This window comes from Lacerta agilis, chromosome 16 (assembly GCF_009819535.1).
Source record: "Lacerta agilis isolate rLacAgi1 chromosome 16, rLacAgi1.pri, whole genome shotgun sequence".
Lineage (NCBI taxonomy): Eukaryota > Metazoa > Chordata > Lepidosauria > Squamata > Lacertidae > Lacerta > Lacerta agilis.
Window position 1 is genome coordinate 36,729,509 of NC_046327.1, and position 22,624 is coordinate 36,752,132.

Here is a 22,624-nt window from a genome sequence, read left to right on the forward strand (position 1 = left end):
CATGTGAACACAAGCACACGAGTTCCCTTTTAATTTTAATTGAAGAACAGCTTTGGGAAGCAGTGATTTGGAGCACAGAAGCAGCTGCAGGTACACTTGCTCCCCACTGCTGCTGCTACTCCACTCCAAATCATCCTACGGATCCTGCCACACACAGGATGAACCCAAAATAAAAACAAAACCACCTATGCAGAAATATGGGTATAAATTTAAACAAATATATAAGGGGGGAGGAGGAAAACAGTAACACAAACACCCATTTAGCAGGTGCACACCTTGGTGGAAGCTGTCAGCGGCACAGCAGGAATACAGCACACAGCTCAGATTATTGTCACTGCATCGCCCGTTACCTTATGCAGCTGCCCAACCCCATCTCCAAGGAAGGCGATGGTATGACCTGCTTCTATCATGGCTGCCACGGCTGTCAGTCTTGGCATGGTAGTTAGAAGAGCCTCGGCCACCAGCGGCTTCCGGCTAGCAATGGGACTAGGTGTGTGCTCATCCCCACAAGGGTAAGACTCTGGCGACTCCTGGAAATCAAGAGAAAGGTTGGAATGCAGCCACCTCTGGGCTAGGGAAGCCTTTCCACTGCCCCCTGCCTCTTCCCCCATGGAAAGAAGGCAATCACTTCCATCCTCTCTCTCTCACCTTAGGCAAAAAACTGCAGCGAGAGGTCACCCCATATTCAATGGCAGCCTCCTGCTCATTTGTGGCACCCATTCCAGCCGAAGTGTAACACAGCCGCCGTGTCTGCTCCATGGCTGCGTTCACTTCGCCCAAGCTGTAGGAGCACAAAGCTGTCTGTGCTGTCGGGGAAGAAGTGGAGCCCTGCCCAGCGGCTGAAACGACAAAGAGGGTTGCCTCGTCTCCAGGGAAGCCGGATGCCAGGTGCCCAGCTTGAGCCAGATTGTAAACATGCCCTTTTGCGTCCCGGCACTCGAGGGGCAGCTCGACGTAGGAGTAGAGGTTAGTGTCGTCCACGCAGCTCCGCGATAGGTAGGGGCGATACTCCATTTGTGCCTTTGCTCCGCGCCGAGAGAACAGGAAGTAGACATAGCCCCCAGAGGCAAAGGCCGCCACGTAGCTGTTGTTGTAGTCCGAGAAGTCCCCCACCACCAGCTTGCCCATCCCTTCGTTGGAGAACGCCTGGGGTCCTTCCAGCTGCCGGATCGTGAACGGTGGGATACCCCCGGAGAGCTTTGCGGTTAGCCCACGACCCACAAAGAGCAGGTCGCGGCCATCGTGTTGCCCCACCAAGCCCACGGTCGAAACCCGCGGCTCGTTAGCTGCCACAAACTGGTTGTCACCGGGGTCCTCGGGACGGTACAGCACTTTGTTGATGTCCGCTAGGGCTCTCTTCTCGCACACTCCCTGGAAGAGCTGCCCACAGACCACCAGCTCCCCGGCCCGCTCATTGGCCAACAGCAGCTTGTTGGAGTTGTCCGTTAGCCGGGCCTGGGGGCAGTCGCGTGCATCGCGGAAAGGAAGACACTCGGGGCTGTCTTGCGCGGGCCCCGTTCGCACACGCCCTGCCAGCCTCAGCTCGGGGCTCAGCTGGTACAAGGCATTGACGGCACCCACATACAGGGCCCCTGTGTCCCGGGCTCGGGCTAGGTGGTTGAAAGTAGTGTTGGGGGCCAAGAAGGATGGGTAGGAAGGGGGCCGAGCAGCTGGGTATGACGGCAGCAGGAGTGTCAGGGCAACCACCGAGGGCAGCAGCAAGTGGCCTAGGAACATGGCCAAATCCTGGATGAAAGGAGAAAGAGAAGGCATGATTAGCACTCAGAGACACAGCAGGCAGCCTCTTTCTGTGGAAACTCCAGGCTCAAAGGAGTCATTTAATTAACTTGTTCAAATGTCTCGTGACTCATTAGCAGCTCTCATGCAGCACAGAACTGTGGCACAGCATGCCATGTGGGAATCACCATGCTGGAGATATAGTCTGGTTTCTGCACTAGATCTTTTTCCCTGGATAGGATCTGCACCACATTCCAAGAGGAGCTGCTGATCAAGGCTCCGCTGCTGGATTTTGACACTGAGAAGTGAAATGCGCCCATCAACATTCGGCAAAAAGTCTGGGCAGACACTCTCTCCTTACTGCTCCCCAGGGCTAGTAAAACCAGACTAACTTGTGCAAAACAGAGAGACGCAATGCCAATTTGATGATGTTTTGTCGGGTTTCTCTTGTCAGGGTGGGTTAATGAGGAGGCAAAAGAAGATCTCTTTCCACTCCACCAATTATACACTTACAAGTGAAGTTGGAATCCTGATCACCATTTGTGAATACAAGATAGGGACCGTCTAGACTGATCTGTAGTAAAGAGGTGCAATCTTGCATCCTCTGTGCCACCACACTTTTAAGGCAGCACCAAGAACCCAGGAGTCCTGGCACACTTCTTCTACCTCCCTGGCTTAGGATGCTTCCCAACGTCTAGTTTCAGTGCCCTTTTTCAGCATCTGGTGCTCAGTTCCGCACATTATTTCTCTCCCCCACTCTGCCCACCACATTGGATGCTGCAGAATGGTGACTCCAGTTCCTCCTTCCCACAGTGAGCCCAGGATCCCACACTTTGCCCTTTCAGACCCAAGACATTTTGCTGCCTGAAGCAGCCCGAATTCTCCCTCCCCTCCTGAAGGCCAATACTTTAAAGAGTCAAGCGCATCATTCAGACACCAGCTCCTGCCTTCATTTGTCTCCCTACATGGTGCTGCAAGCAGCCGCTCAAATTACCCCCAAGAGGAAGTGGAAGGAGTGGAGGGGGGGGGGTCAAGTCAGCTTTCACCTTGGAAATGAGTGTCCTCCCCCTCCTTTCCAACACCAACTAGGATTTAGCAGCCCAGGGAAGGCGATTAAGCCACATCCCATCGGAATTAATCCCCCTCCCTCAAGCGAGGTCACAGCTCAGACAGCAACACAGGCGGGAGACAGTGGCCAATGGGGGCATGAACAGCACAAGGATGCTCTCGGTTTCAGCACTGCCCAGCCCCTCACTCTGGCTGTGCTTCTATTTGTCATTCTTTAAATGGCCTGCAAAGGCAATGCCTACAAAAACATTCAAGACACTCAAGGCACAATGTGTGCTCGGTTGGTTGCCCAGGGGGCCTGGTAGGAGAGTTTTTTATCCGTTTGGCAAATTGGCACCAGCCTTTTGGTTTTTTCGCCTACCTCGTAGCAACTCATCACAACTTTATGGTATTGGCAGTTAGGCATTGGAATATTCATTAGGTGATGTAATATGTGTTGTGGTTGGAGGTCAGGTTGTGGCCATCACCTGCCTCCTAGGGGTATCCCTTTAAAGGGATCCGATGCCCTGCTAGTGGCTGGGGTCCGGTGACATCAGGGGAAGCTTCCACTTGAATTTGCATCCACAAGCTCCTCCCACTGGTTGTTAACCCAAAAGTGTTGCGCTCTTGTCCAATGCCTAAGCCAATACCACTCACACGCCGTAACCAATAAAGTTGTGGCCTTATTTTTCCCATTAACCTAAAAATCATGTGTCCGTGTGTTTTATTTACTCCACGCGGGTGGTGGGTCATCGACTCGCAAGTGCAGGAAGAGGAGAGAGAGAAATGGGACTACTTTTTAATTAATAGGTTGTTGTCTTTTTTTTTTTTTAAGGCAATAAGGCACTGATAGGGAGACGAGTGGGATATTGCACAGGTTTAGCAATCTCAGCTGGGAGCCAAGGCAGGAAAAAGAGAGCGCCAGTGAAGAAGAGTGTGAACTGGCAAGTCAATCTGCATGTTAGCACAGGAAGCAAACGAGTGTGCAAAGAATGTAATTCAAAACAAGGAAACTGCATAGCCTCCTCTTCACACACACACCCCTCGCAGGCCCCAGACAGATGCCATCAAGAAGATGGCACCTAAGGAGGGGGACCTCTCCCCCTTCTGCTCTGCTCCAATTCCCCTGACCCAGCTGTTGCCTAAACACACAGATGTGAAGGTGCTTTGTCCCACCCACCCCCTCTCCAGTGGAATTCCCAACCCAGCAAAGCACACACAAACACCACCCTTCCATATTATCTCATTGCCCAGCACATGGGTCCATCTGCCTGCTAGAGGAGGGGAGGGTGCAGATCCCAGATATTCAACATCCTGGCTGGAAATCAAACCTTCTGTCTCATCCCTCCATCTCCCCCTACACCCAGTCTCAGGTGGGGGTGGGCAGGCAGGAAGCACAGAGACTAGAGCTTACAGTAACCCCCACCCCTTCCCTCCTGGCAACAGCTGGAAAGGGAGCAGAGGCAGCGCATGTAGCAACACCACCAACACACACACAAAATCCCTCGGGAAGGTGAGAGAGAGACACACAGGCAGACAATGGCACAGGGGTGGGGCTGCAAAGGAGACAAAAGGAACCACACACACACTTTCAGCAATCCCGGTCTCCGTTATAGCAACCCAAGTCTGTCATCAAAGCATATCACAGGGTAGTATCTGATGATGTCGGATCCGTGACAGAAATGTGTCACACACCAGCCTAAGGTTTTCCAGCACCTATTTCAGCTCATGACATGCGCACACATGCACATCCACTCTGCCCAGGAGCTATGGCACTCCAGCACAGTTGCGCCTCCCCTGTTAAATCCCATTTTTCTCCTCTGCAATTTCCCCTTCCTACACTTCCAAGGCTTACCGTTTGGCTGCGCTGGGGGCATTTCAGCTCCCACATGGTGGCGTCAAGCAGGAGGACTCAGCAGGCATCCCTATGGGTGGAAGAATGAGATAAGACAGCGAGTGAGTTGACATGGGTGCCGGGGGGACGGAGAGGGGGAGAGGTTAGATGGCAATTCAAGGCTGCATCAATGGCTGCTGTGATAACCTTCCCCAATCAAAGCCCCCACTGTTCCCATCTCGGCTGTGCCATCACAGAGCCACACAGGGGCTAAAGGGGCCCATTATCCCCTAGAAACAGAGCTCTCACAACTTATACACAGGGCACTGGCACCCCAGAGAGAATGAAACAGGGTGGAGGGGAGAGGGGCTGTGGGCCCAGAATGAAGGGCATTGCCAGAGACAGGAGAAGGCAGCTATTGCAGGCTGGGGGGGGGGGTCCTGAGATTGCAAGAGACGGACAGGTCGGGGCTTGTGTCTGGCCCTTGGGTGGGGAACAGAGGAATCCCTTGTGATTTGTTTGCATGGAGTTATTGATTAATTGGAAGGGGCAGGGAGAGGTGGGTGGCTGTGCATGGTTTGCTGGGACCTGAGAGGGCCCTTTTTAATTTTGGGGTGGGGACAGGTCATAAAGCAGTACAAGGCTGACCCAAACCATTTAAACAAAAAGCTTAAGAAAGGCAGAACCGGTCAAGGAATATTGTCTGATAAACCCATTTCCAAATTTACAAAGCTGATTCCCAAACCTTTCTGATCATTTTGCTTACAGGGGCTTTCTAGTGCCTGAGGAAGAAGGTGGGAGAAGAAGTCAGTTAACACCCCCTAATTAACATGGGGGCCTAATCAACTGGGAAGGTCTCCTGCACACAAGACTGACCAAAGCTGTTCATTTCAGCAGAGCTGGTGCAGAACTTCTCAAGGGGGGTTGAGTCCCACAGATCAGGACTTTGCCTGTCTCCCATTCTCCTCCCCAGAATCTGCTGCTGTGTAGTTTTGGTGCTATGAGATTAGAATCCAGCTCAGTCGGGTTTAGCCCATTTCATGCCATTTCAGCCTCTATCTCTCAAAGCAGCACCCCCTCCCCTGGCTTTCCCAAGCAATTATTGTGCCCACCCCCACGCTATAGCATAATAGCAATTCCATTAGAGCCTCATTGAATCATCGATCCTCCTTTGCTGGCTCCAGGAAGCTGCAGAATGGGGACATTTGGCTTGAGCGGGGAGGGGCAGGACATTCCCCACAAGGGAGTGGGTGCAAGATTAAGCTTACAGCCAGCAGGGGGTGGGTGGGGAGAAGCAGCAGAGGGGGAAGGACAGGGAACCAGAGAGAGAGAGAGAGAAATTGTACACAAAGTACAAACAGCCAAGGTGTCAGGAGTGTGTCGGCTTCCACTAGGCCTCCCCCAGGTACCTAGGCCCTGTCACAATGGGTCCTGATTATTCTGTTCCCCTGCAAAGTTTGGTTTGGGGCAACTGAGCTCAGGCCAACCCCACCCTTGGTGCTTTTGCCACTCCCCACAATGCCACCCCCTGTGGCGCCCTGGAGTCAACAGAGGCCTCCCTGAACTGGAAGAGGCGGAGGCTGAGAAGGTGTCCGGGGTCAGCAAGAAGCTGCAGTTCCCTGGCGAGCACCCAGCGCAGCCGCCCCCACAGCGGGAAGCAGGCGTGGGGAGAGCCATGCCAGTCCAGGGGCTGCTGAATGCCCCCTTTGTCTGGCTCGGGGTAGGGGGGCAGGAACAGAGCCACCCCTGATAACAGTCCAGGGAATAATGAGAGACTCTGGCACAGGGAGTTCAGACCCAGCGTGTTTAACCCTACAAGTGCCAAAGCCCACCAGAAAAGTGGGGAAAGGAGGGGGAAATTGCAGGTACAATAACCTGGCATCTCTCCCTCTGTGCCAACACCCCCCCCCAACACCCACGGTGGCTGCATGCACACCATACATTTCAAGGACATCCTGCCTGAGCAATCCTGGGGGGTGTAATTTGCCCATCTCAGAACTACAATTCCTAGTATCCTTAACAAACTACAGTTCCCAGGATTATTTGGGGGAGGTATGTGCTTTAAATGCATGGTGTATAACCAGCCACACACTTACGCACAGGCATGGCGGGTAAGACTCCTACGGAGGAAATCAATGGGGCTTTTGAGTGCCTCCCAGGGTAACAAGCTCTGGGGCAGCAAAGCGCGCGGAAGGCTGAAAGAGGGCGTCAAAGCAAGTCAGAGCGTGAAGGGGGGAAAAGACAAGAGGAGAAAATGTGGGGCAGACGTGAAGGGACCACAGCCAAGAGGGGGGGGCTGGGGCCTCGTCATGAACCTCTCTTCGTTTCCTCAACACTTGAGGCTTCAGATGCACACCCTTCTCACTAGCATTGCCCTACCAAGCACGGCGGCACATCATGTTCCCTCAGACATACCTCAGCATATCTATGCACTTGTTATTTTCCAGCAACAGGCACCTTTACACACACAAACACACCATTCACAATCGACCATCACCCTACCCAGGGCCATCACAGGCACCGTCCCCATTCAGCCCTGTGGATTTCTTCCTTACGCGGCTTCAGGCTCCCTGCGCACACCTGCTCCAGTAGGAAAGCAGGTTCTTCCTCCTCCTGGGAAATGCCTGGCACTGCTTGCTTTTGCACAGGTTCCTACGCTGGGCAACACGGGAGCAAGCCCAGCGGCGGCAGCATCACAGGTGCCCGAAAGAGCAAACCGTGGGCGGCCTCCAGTAATCCCTCACGCAGCAGCAGCAGCAGCAAGTGGGGCTGGGAACCCCAGCAGCCCCCCTCCGCTGGAGAAAAGGATCTAAAAACAACCACAGTCAAAGTTCCTGTGCAGCAAGTGTCAGCATGTGTACTAGATATAGGGTGAGGACCGAGAAGCATCTCCACACCCACACCCACACACCTCGGCTGCTGGGGTGGATGGGGAGAGAGGGGCCATGAGCTGGGGTCTAGGAGGGGATCCCAGACTTGACCACAGCTATCCCAGTGCCCCCCCACATTCCCAAACATTACACATTATATAGGAGGAGGAAAGCAAGGGGAGGATAATCGCTATGTTTGTTATATAATCCAGGCAAACATTAAGCACTATTTGCCAGTCTATGGTAAACCGTCCCATTAAAGGAAGACAGGCACTAATCCTTCCACCCACCCCCTGCTGTGCGAGGGGAGGAGGGGGAAGAGACAGACAACACAGGATTAGAATCATGTGATTCTGAGTTCTTGGCAAATCCATTCTTCTCCCCAACCCAACCCACTGCTTAACCGTGAACTGGCTGAAGCCTCTGGGGAGGAAGGTGGTGTGTGGAGGGACAACCCTTCCCTCCCCCCCCCTTCTGCCTCACCCCCATAAATACACACCACTTTAGAAAGATGAGACAAACCAACAAACACCCATTGTGAGTTTAATAACTGTGTGACTGGCTGCAGTCAGGCCTGCTGGGACTCGCCCTGCAGTCGACAGCAAAGGGGGGAGACAGGAGAGAGAGAGAGACAGACCCCCACCCTCACCTACACGTGGCAGCTTGCCCTGCAAACCTTCCCCTCAAGACTAACACCTTCACATCTGGTTTCTCGCTCCTTTGTAACCCCAGCATATGCAAACAAACACACCTCAGCGTCAGAAACAAGGGAGTTTCACATTTAACATATCCATTTGGCTGTCCTAGCTTCAAATCACAAGGAGGAGAAGAGAATCCCACCTCTGTGTGAGGGGAGAAAACAAGTCAGCATGATACTGCCAGCAAGCCTACTCCATAAATTCAGCAAATGGTGGTGGTGGGGGGCATGGTCCTTCTTGCCTTTCCTTGTTATATATCCTTAGGAGTATTCTACGTTTTAGGTTTTTGAGGGGTGAGGTGGAGTTGGGGGCAAACACACTCAGAAATTATAACTTAAAATACTAATAATTATACATAGATACATATCATTGGTGTGCCCTTCCTTGCTATGTATAATTATTAGTATTTAAAGTTATAATTTCTGTGTGCAAATATCTGCTTAATTAACAAAAAGGAATTTAGTAGGTTCAAAGAGAAATTAGCTTTCAGCACAGGTGGGATCAAGTTAAGGTGCAAGGAGGCTGGGGGACCCACTTATTTTGGGGTGAAGGTGTCATTCCAACTAGTTTAATTTTACTTTACTTGCAAACCATGCAACAGTATTGCCTCTATGTGCAAAAGTAGAACTGTTAGCCCCACCACCACCACCACCGAAGCTCAGCTGCCTTATACCAAAACAAAATAAAAAATAAAAAAAATCCTTCCAGTAGCACCTTAGAGACCAACTAAGTTTGTTCTTGGTATGAGCTTTCAAGTGCATGCACACTTCTTCAGATACATGCACACGAAAGCTCATACCAAGAACAAACTTAGTTGGTCTCTAAGGTGCTACTGGAAGGATTTTTTTTATTTTTATTTTTTGTTTTGACTATGGCAGACCAACACGGCTACCTACCTGTAACTGCCTTATACCAAGTCAGACCATTGGTCCATCAAGCTCAGTATTGTCTACAGCAGGGGTGGGGCAATTGTGGCCCTCCAGGTGTTGTGGGACTCCATTTCCCATCAGCCCCAGTCAGCATAGCCAATGGTCTGGTTTCCAATCTCTGGTCCCCCTGATGGGGAGCAGCTGTGCTCAGTTCCTGAGAAGAGTCTTTTGCAGCCCTACCTGGAGATGCTGAGAATTGACTCTGGGACCTTCGACAGGTCAATATGTGCTCTGCCACTGAGCTACTACCCACCCCCAAGGCACACCAACTCATCTTCTTAGACTGTATGTCACTTACCAAGCTGCGATCATTCTTTCTTAATCTATCCTGAAATCATGGTATTAAGTGACCCTACTCTTGGCCAGCTCAGCTGCAGAACTTTTAAATGGGGGAAACTGAAATAAAACCCATCATATCTATCTGTGATGTGGACATGTGAAAAAGGAGCAGTGCTTGTTGCCTATTAAAAATACAACATGCAACATGGTGACAAAACGCAAGTCTGCCTGGAAACACCAATCTCTGATCTGCCAGCCCTTTCTCCTAATTCCCAATGTGTGCGGTGTCTCTGCGGTTGCCCAGTGGTACAGAAAATGCACTCTACACCTTCTCAGGGCCTGGCGATCTTCTTTTACTTTAAATATTCTGGCACTGAAAAGAGGTCAGAGCTGAGCTCTGGCACAACTCAAACAGCCTTTCTGCAAAGGAATCGGGCATGCTCTCGCAGGGACGGAGAAACAGCCCCTACTAACTTAGGCAAGGGATGAGGCAGGCATTTAGGGAGAGGCAAACGATGCCCTTCCCACATGTCACTTCTTTGAAGCTACCGGAGAAGGTGTGATGCAAGCAGAAACAAACTATGGAAATCCACCTAGGCACGGAAAACAAGCCGCCTTTCAGATTGCACATCTCCGCCAAAATCCGCGCCACCACGCTGAACCAAAGCTGGTTCTCTGAAAGGCGAGCGGCTCACCACCTCTGGGCTGCCCCATGCAAACCCCACATGGCCTCACCCATGGCTCCCACTCCTTGCGCGGCTTCACGTGGCGCGCCCAGACCGTCCGCCAACTCCCGACTTCCCAAAGAGTCCCTGCCAAAAGCACCTGTTTCGCCGCCCGGCCTGGGAATCTTCCAGCTCGTCAATTCGGGCAGAAGAAGCATCGGCAGGCAGGCAGGCACACAAAGCAGCCCGCTTGCGCAAGGGGCGCCGCTCGCTCGAGAAAGGGCTTAGTTGCAGCCCACCCGGCCGCCAGAAATCCCAGGCAACTACCAGCCGCGCCGTTTCCCTCTTTCCAAAAGCGCCTCCGCTCCCCGCTCGCCCTCGGTTTGTAGAAGGGAAAGGCGAGGGGCGGGGATCGGGACCCCGACGAGGGAGGAATGGGAAAGTGCGGGGCGTCGGGCGCGGAGAAAGGGAGAGGTCGCCCGCGGGGGGGACGGGGACAAGCAAGGCGCGGGAGCGGCTGGAGAAACCCCATTGGAGGGAAGGGGGATAAGAAAGCGAAGGAGAGGCAAGTTTCGCCCCGGCGCCGCGGGGAGGGGGGTCGCCCAAGAGGGAGGAAGGGGGAGGAGGAGGGTCCCCGCCCGGGGTGGCATCCCGGAGGGGCGAAGGGAAGCAGGCGCGCCCTGGCGAGGAGAAAGGCGCACGGAGAGGGGCGCCGGGGCAGCTGGTCGTGCTCCGTCGCAGGCAACGAGCCGCAACTGGCCGGCGACACCGAGAGAGCAGGGAAATAGGGGAGTCTCGCGCAGGGCAAGAGACTCCGCCGAGCGCCCGAAGGCGTCTCCCGCGGCCGCCATGCGCGAGCCCCGACACCGTGCGCCTTACCTGGCGAGCCCGCGCCGAGAAGAACTTGCAGGCGGACGCCGCTGCCACCCAGAGCCGCTCCCGGCAGCGCTTGTCCCGGCGGCCACTCCCCACAATGCACCGCTGCCAACTCCGGAGCGGCTCCCTTTCTCCGAGCCGCTCGCGGCGCCCAGCCTACCCGCCCCTTCCCAAAGCCCCGCGGCGGGCGAGCGCTGAGGCCCGCAGGCGCCCCCTGCCGCCCGAAGGCAGCCGGTGGAGAAGCCCGCCCGCCCGCCCGGCGCGCCTCCTTCCTTCCCCGCGCGCAGGAGTGTCTCTGGCAACCAAGGCGAGCCTGCAAGAAAGCGGCTCAAGCCGAAGGCAAAACCGGAGAGAGAGGGGTCAAACAGGGCCCGGCGCCCATGAGGCAGACTGGGGCAGCTGCCTCGGGCGGCAGAAGCCAAGGGGCGGCTCCGTAGGCGTGACCCCACTTTGCTGCCACCAGAGAAGCAGTTTCTGGGTTCCTGCGAGATCTCTCTTAAAGAATCCTACAGTAGGCAGAGCTGTCAACCTTCCTTTTTTTTTGCATTGGGAAACGGCCATAGCTGTCAACTTTCTACAACGGTGTTTTTCAACCTTTTTTGGGCAAGGGCACACTTGTTTTATGAAAAAAATCACGAGGCACACCACCATTAGAAAATTTAAAAAAATTTAACTCTGTGCCTATATTGACTATATATAAAGTAATTCTCTTGAATAGGAATCAAATAAACACAATTTTTTCCCACGGCACACCAGGCAACATCTCGCGGCACACTAGTGTGCCGCAGAACAGTGGTTGAAAAACACTGTTCTACAAGACATAGGAGCCAACTCCTCGGGGCTGAGGGGTATTCGGGCCCCTATGCTGTACTCAGCACCTAAATTATGGAAACTCCCCTGTATCTGTTAAAGAAAGTTCCCTGCTTCCTGTGACAGGCTGGGGGTGAGCCACATGTGATGCAGAAGATCAGTGACTGGATCACCTGGCTTGTTATAACTTTAAAACAGTTACAGAAAGAGTTCTGAATGTGGTATTTCCCCTAATGACAGTCTACTGCAGTTCGTCTCTAACCAGAAAAATGCAACATGGCCAATAAGGAATTGTGTGTTGCTTGATAATCAGACCTGGGGACACACACACACACACACACACACACAGAGAGAGAGAGAGAGAGAGAGAGAGTTGGACAGCCATGTGAAAGCAAAAGAGCACATGCCATCAGAATCATCCAGCTGATTGTGCTTGATCTGCAGCAGCTACTTTTTCATCCCTTGCCACATGCAGACACCCTCCATAGGGATTAAACCATTTGGCTACAAAACACACAGACAGTGAAGTATGCAAGAAAAGGTTGAAAATTGGATTGACTGAGAAGGTCACTCCCTGCATTAAAATTTACTGTTCAGTGCACTGGACTGTGCTTAGTAAAAAAATGCCTGAAATGTTGTTGTCAAGCATTAAACTAATCTCCAGACACCAGAGAAAGGACCACTAGAGAAGAGGAATGCACACATCACAACATCCTTATCAAGCCTTGAGGAAAAACTGATCTATTGGGATTGGCAAATACTTGGACAAGAGCCTTGTGGACATTTTCCTGCTGGCTCAGCCTGAGGAAAGCACAAACCACTTTATTTCTTTGGTAAATAAAACAAAAATAATAGTTGACAGTGCTGGGGCAAACGTCAGATCCCTCACACGGGTTAGAAGAACCCCTTTGCATTTCTGCCATTGGCCACTTCTACTTTGGTTGGATTTGAAATCAGCCATGTGACTGACTAGAAGCCACTCTCAACATACCATCTAGTGCTTAATGCATTTCTAACAAGTCTAGTCTAGTCTGGTGAGGAGGACAACACTGAGAATGAGCCAAGCATAGTGCTTGTGATTAGTGTGCACAGCGGTGTTTTACGCACTGTTATAGCATAAAGGCCTTTGATCAGCTTTTATAATGGCACAGATGCATCTTGGGAATGCCCTCTCATGGGTGTTATTGTACTACTCGCAGTTCTGGCCCACCCATGAGGCAGACTGAGGCAGCTGCCTCAGGTGGCAGAATCTCAAGGGACGGCACCCCATGTGTGCCCCCCCCCCAAGAAGCGAGGAGAAGCGGTGGAGGCTTCCGGTGAGATCTTGCTGCTGCCACTGTTTCTCCCATGGTCGATGTGTGTGTGTGTGCGCGCGCGTGCGCCCTGCCCGCTGCCCACCATCACTGCTGCTAGAGATGCATCTGTGGCTTCCAGGTTCTGGCAACATCTCATGGGACCTCATGCAAGATCTCACCAGAACCCAGAAGTCGTAGCTGTGCGACCCGGTAAGTGAGGTTTCAGCGATGGAGTGGCGGCACCATTCCGTCTCACCTTAGGGAGCGAAACAGGCTTGGCTGCTCTTGACTACTTGTGCTGTGGGGACTTCCCTTTCTACCCTTCTCCTGTGTGCTCCCCAAAATCTGCACCAGAGCATCCACTGACCCTCTGCAGCAGATTTGGAGGGTATGAGAGGTGCTACAGAAGAGGAGGGAGTTCTGTTACACAAGTGCGAAACCTGCTGCATGAGCAGGCCTAAACTATTGACCTAAATCCATAGTTGCTCTCCAGGTGTTATTGAAACAAAATTAAAATAAAAAAATTCCTTCCAGTAGCACCTTAGAGACCAACTAAGTTTGTTCTTGGTATGAGCTTTTGTGTGCATGCACACTTCTTCAGATACACTGAAACAGAAGTCACCAGACCCTTATATTTAGTGAGAGGGTGGGGAGGGGTATTGCTCAGAAGGGTGGTGGGAATGGGTGATTGGCTGATAGGTGTGGAAAACCTGATGATGAACTAGTTTATGGATTAGGTGGAGACACCATTTACCCCATGCTCACTTGTTTTTCATAAATAAACTGATCAATTGTGTGTCAATACAACTGCAAGCCATGGAATCTATGAATGTCCTAGACCAGATCAAAGACAGGGTCCTGAAGAATTGCCCTTAAAACAAGCAAATTCCATCATGTTCTCACTCATCCTGGGGAAGAAGGTTAGGAAGAAGCCTTCTGGATTTTCAGGTAACGGTAGATCTGCAATGTAATCAGAAACGAAGCAACAGGGAAAATCAGCAAGCTCAATGGGAATTAATGCTTATTGCATGCATTATAGCTATCAAAACATAATGCATAAATAAATGCAGATATGTATAAATGTAAAACAAATCAGTTTATGTGCACACTAATTATAAATGATGGGATCAGGGGGGGAAATCCAGCAGACAAGTTGGCACTGAGGTAGCAGCTTGTTTACCTGCTATGTTGCTGACCAGGGAATTCTTAAGCAAGATCTTTGCGTGTTGCTTCCTGCTAATGCTGGGCAAGTCTTCTGGCACATGATGCTGAACTCTGGGCTTGTCCTATCCATTCCCAGGGCCAGCCCTATCATTAGGCAGAATGAGGCAGCCACAAAGGGTTGGAGGACAGATATGCCCAGGCTGCTTCCCTCAGCTACACTGGAGGGAGGATTCCGTCAGTTGCCAGCCCCATCAGCTTCGGTACATGGAATGGTGTGGGTGGGGAGTCAGTCTTGACCACCCCGAGCATTAGAGGGAGCTCATGAAGCCCCACAGAAAGGGGCATGAGTGATTCTACGAGCAGGACCAGGGTGGCTGCTTATGTGCTGCTAAAAATTAATAAATGCATCACCAACGAGAAGTCTACAAACGTAAGTCCTTAATCTGCATAACATTTCACATCTGCTAATATATATGCAGGGTGCCAGGGCTGCCATATGTCCTCTTTTTCCAGGACACACCCTCTTTTTCAGGGGTAAAATGTGAGACAAATTGCATTCATTTGCTTTGAATGGCCTTCATAGCGTCCTCTTTTTGGCTCTTCAAAATTTGGCAACCTTAAGGGTGGCCATGTATCCTATTTTGCAGAGGATATACTCGATTCTGGAGGGTGGCTGCCAGAGGACAGTCCTCTCTTTGAAGGTGTCCTCTCTTTTGAGGGCTGCCCAAGCCAAGTCAGCTTTAAATAGAAGGAGCCGGACGAAGGGGCCTTGGAGATGCCCATCAGCAACTGCAGCACCTGGTCAGCAGAGTGAGCAGGTGCACAAGCCACCTGCTGTCTTCCTCACTATGGCAGGATGTGCTGTGTTTCTATTTAAGTTATAGTAAAGCTAAAGGTAAAGGGACCCCGACCATTAGGTCCAGTCGTGGATGACTCTGGGGTTGTGGCGCTCATCTCGTGTTACTGGCCGAGGGAGCCGGCGTAAGCTTCCGGGTCATGTGTCCAGCATCACTAAGAGCAGCGCACGGAAACGCCGTTTACCTTCCCGCTGCAGCGGTACCTATTTATCTACTTGCACTTTGACGTGCTTTCGAACTGCTAGGTGGGCAGGAGCAGGGACCAAACAACGGGAGTTCACCCCGTCGCGGTGATTTGAACAGCCGACCTTCTGATCAGCAAGCCCTAGGCTCAGTGGTTTAGACCACAGCGCCACCCGCGTCCCTAAGTTATAGTAGTTATGTCTAAATTTGGACCTAACTATAAATTACAATATGCCCATTTTGTGCAAATTCTTCTTTTCTTTCAGTGCATAACCAACCACACTAACATATATGTGGTGGAAGAGGGGGTTCAAAACCACCCCACAAGGGGGGTCAAGAAATTATACGCCAAAAGGATCAAAGACCCGGTAGAAGCTGCCACCACCCTTTTGGTTCCACCAGTAGCCCTGAGCAGAGGTAAAAGGGGTAACCCCCTGCCATTACCAGGCTACAGGTACAGACAGTAAACGCAGTGGTAGGGTCGAATGGATAGGCACCAGTTTAGCTTTGCAGTCAGAACCACAAAACATAGACAAAAGTTGTCCTTTCAAAGGTTTATTAAAAGAAAGAACAATAACTAGATAAAGGTTACACAGTTCTCAAGAAAAAGGTTACAAGCAATAAAACAAAAACATGGTATAATATGACTAACTAACTTACATACTCACGTAAGCAGAACTTAGAAAATTAAGCAACATGTCAACCCCTCTCCCTAGGGCAAGGATTGACGGAAGTCTTTAGTTCACTACAATACAGATGTGCATTTCAAAATAATTTCTGAAATCTAAATCTAAATCCCATAAAGGGGATGACTCTGACGAGGTGGCCTGTATACCTGCTTAGTCTGCTATTCAGGTACTGTCGACAGGCAGCTTCAGGGTCCCCCTTTTGCTCTCCCTTCCTAGGGTTCCTTACCATTAATCTGGACTTGACCCAGACAGACCTTTGAGGAGAGGTCGCTTTCAAACAAAGGACTGCCCTCTCTATTGCAAGACACACAACCACCCTAAGCAGAACTCAAAAGAAAGAAAACTGGTGGTGGTGGGTGGTTTAGGGTCTGGTGATGAACCTCAGCCTGCGGCCCAAATGAGGCCCTCCAAACCTCTCTGGCTCTCAGAACATTCCTGAGCCACACATCCCTCCAGCCCTACTTCGCACCCTCAATATTTTTGCCCAGCTGGGAAGTGTCATTCAATTCTGGCAATGCTCTCGCTGGTCTGGATGGAGGGGTGTACATAGAAACGGGCCTACTGTACAACAATCCTATTTACATTTGCTGCCTCACCCAATTTTGTCCCTGCCCCTGCCCCTGCCCACCACTGGCATGGAAGTTTGCTCCAAACGGAATACGGCTTGTGGGCTGATACAGATTCCCTGCCTTTGGCTTAGAACAAAATTTGAAGCCGAGGTTTTTTGGGGGGGCAGGGGGGCATTAAGGAACCATATTGAAGCACTTTGCACTTCACACAAAGGGGAGGGAAGAGCAAGCACACAGCACCACACTCACATAGCTTCTGTGGCAGGAGGTCTGCAGAAAGAGCACACAGCCCTCCTTGAGAGAAAGGTTCAAGGAGCGACTGTTGCAACTGGAACTCGTACTTCCCACCCAGGGAGGCGGGGCGCTACTAAGAGTGCAAGGACAGCTGTTCCGTTGCATGTGTGTGGGCTGTGATCCTGCAAGGGAAAAGTCCTTCTGGGTGTCTGGCCAGCAGTGGTTTGAATGCAGTGCTTAACCTTTGCTGATAAAATAGAGCTTACAGTATGTGGGGGCAAGTGTTTTCTCTGTATGGGAGACACCGCTCTTCACTGCTGTGAGTGGCACAGAATGTTACAGCGAGAGACGCAGTCATCACATATTGCAAGGAGTGGGAGGCAGTTGTGCTTTGCAGGATGACTCCCACTTCCCTTACTTCCTTGGGTGGAGTGCTGTGCCCTTGTGCGTTTGTGTCTAGAGCAGGGACAGGTAAGGAATGCACTTCAGTTTGCCTTTAAAGGCAAATCTATGTAATTCACATATTCTGAAACAAGATGCAAACCTAAGCACAGCCACCTGTCAAAATTCATCCTTCTCTGTTCTCCAGCCAAGTAATATGTAATAAAATGCATATATTGAGGTTAAAAAAGGTAAAGGGACCCCTGACCATTAGGTCCAGTTGTGTCCGACTCTGGGGTTGCGGTGCTCATCTCGCGTTACTGGCTGAGGGAGCCAGCATAAAGCTTCCGGGTCATGTGGCCAGCATGACTAAGCCGCTTCTGGCGAACCAGAGCAGCGCACAGAAACGCCGTTTACCTTCCGGCCGGAGTGGTGCCTATTTATCTACTTGCACTTTGACGTGCTTTCGAACTGCTAGGTGGGCAGGAGCAGGGAACGAGCAACGGGAGCTCACCTGGTCACGGGGATTCGAACCGCCGACCTTCTTATCAGCAAGCCCTAGGCTCTGTGGTTTAACCCACAGCGGGTGTGCATAAAAACACATTATATTAGTGAATTCGAAAAAGCATTACATGAGGGGAAACTGCTTTGTTGAAAAGTGTATATTAGGCGAAATTGTGACAAAAATGAGTATATTAAGATAAATTTGTGTTAAAACGCTGATTAATTTTCATGTAAACTGATGTGGAAATGTGGAGAACTTAATTTAAGACTGGGAAAATGAGAAGCCGAGAGAAACCAAGATTGATATATTCACCTACCCCTAGTCTAGAATCCCCAGGTGAGCTACCTGTTTGGGTTCTAGGAAGGGACATGTTAGCATGTACCCAAAGTGTTCTGGAAGGAGATAGGCTACCTTGTGTAATAGGCTCCCTTTTTCCTGCAAAGTGCCTTTGTTCCATAGTTTCCATTGCCAGTTTTCTCCCTTGTGTGCTCTAAGTGTGCACAACATCCAGCCAGAGAGAGAGAGAACCATGTTTCACACCGTATCATCTAAGTTATTGCACTTACATATAGATGCTGGTGTGTTGTGATTGGCTAAGCCTTCAGGGATAGGGAAGCAGTGGCCCTCCAGGTGTTGCTGGAATACATCTTCCATCCTCCTTATCAGCTGGGGCTGATAAGATTTGCCATCCCTACTGTACTTTTATGACATAGGCAGGGAGGCCAGGAGGGATGAGTTCAGTGGAAGGGAAACGCTTTGCACCGGTTCTGTTGTCATTATAAAATCGTGCTATTGATAGAGATAGTCTGGGGGAGGATAGGATCTGAAGAAAGATCCTTCCTTGTGTTGCCCATGTCTCTGCCTCACCTTGGCTGTTCTTCTAGTGGTGTGTTCACCTGGTGTATCTGGGCAGATGTGCTCGTGAATCTCTCTTGTTGGCCTATGCCAGCTTCTGTACAGCTCCTCATTCAGCCCATATTTAGTACAGGACTGTGCTTGGCAGATTTCTGATTTACAGTGATGTAAGCACAGTGATCAATAAACCGTGTGCTAATAAAATAAAAATAAATAAATCATTTATTACATTGATTTGGGTCTCATGTAGATTTGAAGATAAATGTATAGATGTATAAATGTCTATGTTCAGCCTCTTGTGAACTTTCTGCTGTTGGGAGTCTTTCTCTGAAACTTCAAAAGGAAGCACAAAAAAGAGAAAAACCTGAACAAATTCCCTTCCAAACTTCAATCAGCAATGACTGAACTATCAGATTAGCATATGATTAAATGTCTACCAAATGTATTTTATTAATACTCTCTTTAGACAGGAAGGTGTAATGAGAACAGCAGTCACTTCCATTACATTAAGCATTTGGCACATGAAGAAGGAACTAACAAGTTCAGCATAGTTAACAGATGCTTGCTTGCTGATCCCACTGCAACCTCATTATTTATTGCAAAATGTGCAACCATACAATATTTAGCTGCAGTCAGCTTTCAGAGAGATATGGCATTGCAACTCTGAAGAATCCAACTCCCCAAAGCTATATATCTCCAAGATTTATAGAAAACAATGCAGTCAGGTCCTTTGCATGCTGACTCAGAAGGAATTCCCACGGAGTTCAGTGGAGCTTTCCTCTAAGTAAGGGTGTGCATAGGTTTGCAGGTGGCAATGGAGGCACTCTTGAATGCAGCAGTTTACTTAGGAACGAGGGGAGTTGCCTTATACTGTACTGAGTCAGACCACCAGCTCTGTACTGTCTAGACTGAATGCCAACAGGCAGTGGCTCTACAGGCTTTCAGACAGATGTTTCTCCCAGCCCTACCTGGAGATTTCATCCAAATATTATCTTCCAACAGCAAACTGCAATCCTTCTCTTAGGTGGTTTACAGTATCAGACTGCATTGTTTTGCACTTGCAATGTGAACCTTGAGAGCAAGTCCCGTTGAACTTAACTGCATATTCGTTTGAGTAAACCTACTGTACAAGGCACCATGTTGCCAGATTGTGAATCTGTTTAGGGACACTGTCATGGGAGTCTTGATGGCTAAACCCTCCCTGCTGTTCCCCACTGCTATAATAAGGGAATTTCCTGCAAAAAAGGGGAAAGGTTGACAGCTATGTAAACGCTGTGGGTGAGTTGAGATGGTTTGTGGCCGGTGCCAGAGCCAGCTACTACTAGGAGGTTTCAGACTGCAATTCAGTCAATATGGTGCCCTCTGGATGTTGTGGGACTCCAAATCCCATCAGGCCCAGCCAGCATCACCCCCTGATTAGGGATGATGGAAGCTGAAGTCAGACAGCATGCATTGAATCCCAAACAGGCAGTTCTTTATGGCTGTGTTTGTACAGAGCTTCAATTGTGAAGCCATCACTTTTCTATGCTCACTCAAATTTGGGACATCCAAGTAGAAAATGAGTTATCTGAAAACAGCTTCACCCATTACTAGAGCAAGGCTGGCCAGCGATAGTATTGGGCAGAGTGAGGTGGGTGCCTCAGGAGGCAGGTTCTTGGGAGTGGGCCCAGGGAGAAGTGTGGGGAGATGCAGTCCCTGAGCTAGCGCATTGCCCTCAGGTGTTGCAGAAGACATTGCCCAATTGATACGGTTGAAGAAAGATCCGATTGCTAGTCGGATCACCTTCAGTGTTCCAAGTTAAATGAAAAGGACAGTCACTACTTCTTCTCTGTGTTTTTGTTTTAAATGCAAATTGCATTATTTCACCAACTTGCTCATTAAGAAGTCAATCTGGTCCTGTCTGCCGAGCTAATGAACACGAACACACACACACACACACACACACACACACACACACACACACACACACACACAAACGACCAGGCTGAGCTGACAAGTACTCTGGCACTTTTCCAATGTGATGTAGTGAATTTCATATTTAAAATGTGCTTTAAAAAAATTAAAATAAAATGGTAATTAAAACATCACACTATTAGTTAAGGTTGTTTAATCTCAGTAACTAAAACATTACTTTTATCTCCTTTTGACTCGCAATGAGCCCCTACCACTGGTTTCCCCCATTCAACGTTTCTGTTTGAATTTCTAGAATCAAAAGGGCCTCCCTCAAATTAAATAATTTTTAAAATGTTAATGACAAGGTGCAGAGACCTGTGGATAGGGTTGAGGGAGAAATTTATTTCAGTTCACATTTAAAGGTGATAGAGGGGCCTGGGACAGAGCAGTTGATGAATACTGGGGGAAAGGAAGCTGTGCCACAATGCCTTCTACCACCCCTTGGACCCCACTGAGGACCCCCACCCCAGTGCTAGGTAGGGCTGGCTCTCCCTCTCCCAATTCCAATTGCTACCATTCTTGGCAGTGGCCATGCAGAATCCCATCCCAGAATCCAGAATCACACGGACAGCTGTTTGTGATCTATAATATTTTTATTATCAGCATCTGAATAAACCTGGCTTCTGCCAGCATAAAAGGCACTGTGAGGGCAGGAGAAAGGGGGAGTGGGGTGGCAGTTTTGCACGTACATAACAGCAGAGAAAGAAAGTCTTTGTTGCATAGTTTTGTAAAATTCTGACATCAGAGCCAGCAGATGGGAACAGCCTCATTCCACTGAGAATTTTGACACATGCTCAGCCCTCCATGGCACACACTCTGGCTCTCCCCACCCCCTTGCCAGGCAATAGTATCACATTGTTTACTTGTGGGGCTTTCATACTGGGAAGGGCATGAAGTGGGTGGCAGGCTAAACAAGAAAAGGAAAAGGAAAGATGGTCCGAAGAAAATTCAGAAGTAAGTTTCAAAAACATCTTACAAAACACACATACTACAATTAAATAAATCAGTAATTTATACAATCAAGTAGAGGAGAGGAAGAAAAAGTTGAAACTCCTCACTCCAAACACCTGGGACCGACTTGGGAAGCCCCATCTCTTTGCATGTATTTATAGGGTTTCAGAGCTGTTCCAGAATGAACAGAGATTTTATTTTCTCTACAATAGGATTGTGGTGTTGCTATGCACACACCTGCAAATGGCTTGCCTTAAAATTTGGCTGGGTAGCTAAGCCAGGCAGGTCTGTGATCAGGAACGAAAGAAGAACCTATGTTGGCACTGCTCCCCTAGGCAATGGCGGCCAATACAAGGAGCTGCTCATGAGAGCGAGAGAGAAAAAACACAACAGCCCTGAACTTCCAGGCTCTCTTTTCAAGGCTTGCAGGAAGCTGCAACAACGACGAGACTTGCAAACATAAGAGAGCAAATCGGAAGCAGATATAGGAGAAACCAATGGCAACATACACACATGCAGCAGAATGTGGCAGAGTGGGCCATACTACTTCTAACTTCAGGTGGGGACACTATCCTTTGATGTTCACAAGTACACAAGCTCCCTGCAAGTATAAAACTGACACAACATGGAGAAAGTTTATTTCAGCTTTCTCTTTGCTCTGCTGTTTGCTTAAAAAAAAAATTCACAGGAAAGCATATGTGTATGTGTTTATATATTTAAGTAGATGACTGCCAGCAAACTAAAGGAGTGCACTTTTACTCTGTCAAGTTGTTACCATCTCTTTCCTTGACATGTGCAGATCCATTTGTTTTTTATGGTCAACAACAACAACAAACTTTATTTGCATAGCCTACAGGCCATTGCATCCATTTGTTTTTTGTGATGCTGGTATTTTATGTGGTTTGATGCATTTTTGTGGACTTGGCTTTCTCGTTTGTATATTTGATTGTTGTAAGCAACTTTGAATTTACTTTTGTAAAAAAGCAGAATACAGATTTTTAAAAATATTAAATAATAACCCCAGTGTGACACTTAAAAGACGCCGGGGATGGTGGTGATGTGTGGGGCATGAAATGACCTCCCCAGTGCCCAAATTGGCTGCCGACACGGGCCCTGTGCTTTGTAAAATGTCAGCAATTGCCCCCGAGGAAAGAAAAACTCATTGGACTAGTTGACTGAAATTATGTTAAGAATTTATCTGGTTCTCTGGAGATGTGAGCACACTCTGACTGAGGTGGCCTCT

At 49.7% G+C, this 22,624-nt stretch overlaps 1 protein-coding gene across 1 annotated transcript in view; it reads right to left on the reverse strand.

The window, feature by feature from the left end:
* Positions 1-11,008, reverse strand: part of PLXNB3 (plexin B3) — a 59,372-nt gene extending 48,364 nt beyond the window's left edge. The window contains exons 1-4 of the mRNA XM_033174075.1: positions 10,939-11,008; positions 4,640-4,709; positions 649-1,746; positions 351-530 (exon numbers count right to left, since the gene is read on the reverse strand). Coding sequence (XP_033029966.1) covers positions 351-530; positions 649-1,746; positions 4,640-4,675 — 1,314 coding nt within the window. The 5' untranslated portion in view covers positions 4,676-4,709; positions 10,939-11,008. The remainder of the gene's footprint in view (positions 1-350; positions 531-648; positions 1,747-4,639; positions 4,710-10,938) is intronic.
* Between the last annotated feature and the right edge of the window lie 11,616 nt (positions 11,009-22,624).